At 39.2% G+C, this 6,000-nt stretch overlaps 1 protein-coding gene across 1 annotated transcript in view; it reads right to left on the bottom strand.

Annotated features, from left to right (window-relative positions):
* Positions 1 to 211: 211 nt before the first annotated feature.
* LOC145400115 (tubulin polyglutamylase ttll-4-like) overlaps positions 212 to 6,000 on the bottom strand; it is a 69,070-nt gene continuing 63,281 nt past the window's right edge. Inside the window, exon 15 of the mRNA XM_080272626.1 lies at positions 212 to 678. Within this exon, the coding sequence (XP_080128752.1) occupies positions 340 to 678 (339 nt within the window). The 3' untranslated portion in view covers positions 212 to 339. The remainder of the gene's footprint in view (positions 679 to 6,000) is intronic.

The raw sequence follows: 6,000 nt of genomic DNA, 5'->3' as shown, positions 1-6,000 counted from the left end.
ATAACTGGGATGTGACATTTAACTTTTGTCAACATTTAGCTGCAGTCTGTTACCACTAAAATTTTTATTTCAGCTTAATATACACACAAGTTGAACAAAGAAAACATGAACGCTGCAGAGCAGACAAGCCATAAATTTCTTCTGACCAATTGTGGTTAATACCATTCTCATTTATTATCACATATTTTTAGGTGTTGTATTTGTTCCACTCCCTCCCTGGTTTTCCCATCACCCTCTTTCATTGCCTCCTCCACAGGTCTCCCTTTATCATCATCTCCAGTTTTTCCATCTTCCTCATTTGTTGCCTCCTCTACAGATTCCCCTTTGCCATCCTCTATTCTAGGTATTATTTTCTCCATTACCTCTTTCTGTTTCTCCTCCTCCTCCTCTATTCCCTCCTCCTCCTCCTCCTCCTCCAAGCTGTGTCCCATGGTCAGTCCTCGCACTAGCAGGTAACTGGAGACCACTGCTGGCCGCAATGGATGCACCAGTCTCCTTGGTTTTCGGATCCTCCTGCTTCCCACTGCAGACCGTCGTTTGGGCTGTTGCTGTGGTGTAGGTGGACTGGGATGTGGCTGGCTGAGAGTCATCTGGCTTGGCTGAGAATGGCTTTGGTATGGCTGATTGGGAAGTATGGCTGAGTATGGCAACTTCCCCAGTTGGTGGGAGGACGGCTGTCTGTAAGAGATTCAGCACGTTCAATATCAAGCCAAACTTCTGTTCCTCCCTGACTATGTACATTTACCTGCTACAAAATATATCCTGCAAAATAACCATAGATGGTATGTACAATATAATTTGGATTGTATACTATATATATATATATATATATATATATATATATATATATGATGGATGATGGACACACACACACAGGCAGTATCTGTGTGTCCAGTATGGCAAGTCAATTAGACAAACTGCTGTACTAAACTAAATCTGTACTGACAAGTAGTAAGCCTTATGGGGAAAATTGATTAGATCAGACAAGACTCTAATTTATGGCAAAAGAATCCTTAGAATTAATTTATGGCAAAAGAATCCTTAGAATGTTGTAAACAATGATAGGCAAACACAAAGTTGCAAACTGGCATAATGAATTAGGTACTATGGTATCAGACAATCTAAGTTTTCATTTGCTGTGGCACCTCTCAACATACCAGTATACCAGACTTCCTCCTCCCCTAAAAAAAATGAGAGAGAGAGAGAGAGAGAGAGAGAGAGAGTCATGCATATCTATGGAAGTAATCTTTTTTCTTTTTAAATTAATATTTTGAGTGTCTACTGTGCTAAAGATGATTAGTACTAAAGAAACGTGCTGGATGTTAGGCCGGTGTATCTGTGTGTGTGTGTGTAATTCACCGGGTCGGTCAGGATCACTTGATGGTCGTGATCATCAGCTTTTACCCTCCCCAAAGGGAGCTGAGAGCTCATATAGTCCGATCTAAGGGCAAGGCTGTGACCTTCACACACGCACACACCCGTCCCCTTGCTCAAGGGGGACAGTAACCACCCACTTCGTCAGTGGAACTTTTCGCAACCTGAGTGAGGCGCGAACTCCCATCCACCAGTTGGCAAGCGGGAACGTTACCACTGCACCAGCGAGCAGTGTCTGCACCAGTGAGCGGTGTGTGTGTGTGTGTAATATATATATATATATATATATATATATATATAAAGAGTGATTATTAATTACACGCATGCACACACACACACAATAAACACCAACCGCTCGTTTTTCAAACAATCGTTATTTGACAATTCGTTGTTTTGACATTTATAAATCTATACCCTTTTTCGTTGTCTGACATGGTTATCCCCACCATTTCAACAATTCAAACTGCGCACAGCCAGACAGACCGGCTAAGCTGCCCTGTCTCCTGCGCTCTGCCCTGCTGATCAGTTGCCTCTTCATCTGCTGCATTTCTATTTGGCCTCGTGGAATACTAAAGCACCACCACGGCTTCGCCCAAGAACCCTACTATTACCCCTGTCATACGCAGTCATGTGCTCACCAACCTGAGTGAGTGTTTTGCCATCGCATGGTCGGGTGATGATTGCTCCAATGATTAACTAATGCTCTTAATGTGTGATACTGTTTTGGAGCCAGTTTTACGTGATGCACATCTTAGTTTGCACTCGGTTAGGTAGGTTATAATCGCTGGGGGGCTCGGTAGGTGAAGCCCCCCAATTAGGTTTCAGCACTTCCAATAAGGCTTCCATTGCTATTTATGGTTTTAAATTGAATACATTTGAGTTTGTTTGGTGTGGTGACGTCATGTTCAGTTGGCAGGATCAGCAATAAACACGCTATCGAAGGTGTTCAGGCAGCTTTCTGTAATACCGTTAAGTAGGTATACTTCGTTTGTTCTCCAATATTTTTTGATCGGAAATCAAATGTCAATCATATGAGATGTATGCAGTATTAAAATAGTTTTCCTTGAGAACGTAGGTCTATAAGGAAACAGCTCAAATCCCTGTGTCACTTTCGTTCACATTTACCGGTATTTTTTCCATCTTTACTGAATATTTTTAAATGAAGAAGGTGGTCTCAAAACTAACCCTCCAATTTCTTAACAATCCAATGGAAAAAAATCAGTCTGTTATTCAACCACTTTTTATGGAACACACCTCTGTCGAATAGCAGGGAGAGGTGTGTGTGTTTACGTATATATATATATGTATATATATACATATACATATCTATCTATCTATCACTCCATCATCTAATCCTATGTTGCCCCATGAGGAGCATAGGAGACTGGGGCTAGGCAAGTTGGTCCTGACATTTAAGATAAGAGTGATCAGCCTCACTCATCCCCGAGTGGCATTGTGAGCAATAAACCTCAACCATAAACCTGCACTGGCTCAATCCGACTGGAGCACCTTAAGTACTAACTACTGTAAACCACCAAGTGCCATAATTTGGTTATATGGTTACCACCCAGCATAGTAAATGGTTTCCTGGTGTACAGGAAGCTCTTTACTCACTCAGTGTAGAGCCACCCATAGGCAGAAGGAAGAGGAAAGAACGAAGGAAAGAAAAACAGAAGAGAAAGGAGGGAAGCGATAAAAGGGCAGACACCCTAAGCAGCATTACATCGAGTAAGCGGATGGTGAGTGCCCCCGCCTACCACATATAACACATTATTTTATGTATATAGTACACACACACACACACACACACAGTATATATACTGGTTCAAAGAGTGCAGTGTCAACATATTATCAACTTAATAGCAACACCACATTTTTACAGGACAACCAGATGGTGAAACCATAGTTGAACTTTCCCTAATCTACTAACCAACCTACCCCAAAATTAAGCTACCGTAATTGTTGGGGAAGAGTAAGATAGGTTAGGTTGTTTGGTTGTATAGTAAAAATGTGCAGTTATGGTACTTCATGTCATTAAACCCAATATTATACTTTGCCATTTTCAAGCATAGTGAATGTTTTATTGTCCAATTATACTTTGCAGTTTTTTTGATATAACCTATAATTATACAATTATGACAAAACTGTGTTCCAGTATATACTGGTAATGGAGTATGAGAATACATAGCAGTGTAAAACAAAGGGATTAAGTGCTGATAATGAGAAAATACCTTAATATGCTCACTAAATATATAGCTACATACCAGTGAAAATACAAGAATCATCTCTGTACAGAGGTGCAAAAAACTGAAGAGGATGGTATTTTTAACCCGTGGACTGCGATATACCTCACGTGGAGGTGTCTTGCAAAGCTGTGACATACTTCTTATGATTGAGATTTTCAACAATGCACCAGAAAGGTTGTAGAAGGATCTGCATGACACAAAAATTTATGGGGTATTAGGGTGACTGGTAGCTCTCATTCGCACTCCCTATCTTGGGCCCAGTTGCTAAGTTGAATCAGCAACAATGACTCCGAAGTAGGCACTTCATTATGCATTTCCTACAATATTATCACTCCGGGAAAGGCAGTCATGGGTAAAATTGTTTAGAATAACACAAAATCATGTGTAAAGTCAACAGAAAGTAATGGAACAGAAGTAGGGTGGTAAATAATGGGTGTAAAAGTAGCGCCATATGCTTGTATTGCAGCATGCGGAGCAAGATGGCAACCAACCTGGCGAGCGGGGAGAAAGCCTGTTTACAACCTGTGTCATCTGCCCCAATACACATTACTTTCTCTCAAAACATAATCTTCATGTTCCTGCCAGAAATGTAATTTCTGACAATTATTTCTCCACAACTACGCTGATTTCAATTTCAAATATTCTGTGAATAGCTGCATGATGCAATTTCCTAGCCACAGATAAACATTTCAAGGAAATCTGTAAGAGTGACCAAAACTGACATTTTACCGCACCAAAGGGGATATCTGCACGACCCCTTGACGCAGCCCACGGGTTAATCCAGCTCATCTGATTTAAGTGAAGACACTGATGCAAGTGAAGTGACAAAAATACATCAACAAACATAAGTGCAAAGATAACACTTGTAATACCAAATACTAATTAATGAATTTGGCAGGTAAAATATCAAACTTATATCAATATGTCCATTTTCTGAACAACTAGATGGTACAAAAACTCAATGAAATACAACTACTCACATACTCATAGTTATTATCTCAACAGTGACAACTAACATACCAAAAGGAACATCTGAGAGGGTCATAGAGCAATGCATAACATTATTTCCACTGATACTATCAACTTAAATATAACCCTTTCAGTATGATGACAGTTCATTCTTGCTACCTCCAAACAATTAAAAATCAAAAGGAAAAACCTGACTGTGAAAGTTTCCAGTAACCCTTCACCAAAAGACATTTCTCCAATGTTAACACCTGCATGGTGGCAGTAAGAATAAAATAAGAAAAGTCACCATAATGAATCCAAGTAATGTCCTTTATAAATGTTTATACTTGCTGCTACCAGAAGATATTATTCAACTTAGGAAAGGCCTCTCATACTGAAAGGTTTGTGAATGTTATACTGTATATCCTCTCCAGTATGAGAAGTTTATCCTAAGGTGAATAAAATAATCAGGAAAGAGAAAGAATAAAAAGAAAAAGGCATTCTTCCAGCTCAATGGGTTAAATGAAGTGACATATAACAACCATCCACATAGATGACATAATCTACCAGACACCTGTACTCACAGCACCTCCCTTCTAGCTACTGCCACTACCACACCCAACCTGACCTGACCTACCTGGAAGTGACCTTGAAGCCGCCTGAGACTGTCACCTGAAACACAACAACCTTGAGGTCAGTTGTGTCAGTAAGCCGCTTTCTTTACACCTGCTCCTGCCCCTTACCACTGGGGTAACTGACATTGTTCTTAATGTTAGTATTTTGTGCATTTGACCCTCTCTAGTTACTGAAGAAGATAATACAATATATAAATGAGTTTATTAATTTTTTTTTTTTTTTTTTTTTTTTTTTAAATCACTTCAGGAACAGGTTTTAACAAAAAATCATTATGAGATTCAATTAAATTGTAATGAACAGGTTAAGGCAATGGTGAGTGAAAATTACACCAAAGTATCAATTACGAATGCTGTATAGCCCTAATTAAAGTATACATCCTGCTTTCTTGGCTTCTAAAACAGTATTCTTTTTGGGCCCTGCTTAGTTATACATTCCACTACCACAAGAGTAACTCCTATTAAGACAAACATAATAAAAACTTTAATATTATAACAACTTCAACAGCCATTCAAAAACAATACTAAAAAAATTATACATTTATAAAATATTAGACTAGTTCCATTTTACATTCGGTATGAATGTATTTCTAGGGTAATAATGTCACTGCACAAAATTTATATACAAGATGCATCTCTCATGGGTGACATGTTAATTCAGAATTCTGCCAGCATTAAGTATTTTAAAACACCACAGTGTGTGATAAGTGTCCTGCCACAACACACCAGCACCACTTGTTGACTAACAGGATATAATCCAATCCCACTATCACAGTGGGGTCTCCCAACATACAGGATCT

Source organism: Coenobita brevimanus, chromosome 51 (assembly GCF_032717465.1).
Source record: "Coenobita brevimanus isolate Jiangsu-jjx chromosome 51, ASM3271746v2, whole genome shotgun sequence".
NCBI lineage: Eukaryota > Metazoa > Arthropoda > Malacostraca > Decapoda > Coenobitidae > Coenobita > Coenobita brevimanus.
Note: the sequence above shows the minus strand (reverse complement) of the source record. Positions and strands in the feature narration are given on the sequence as shown.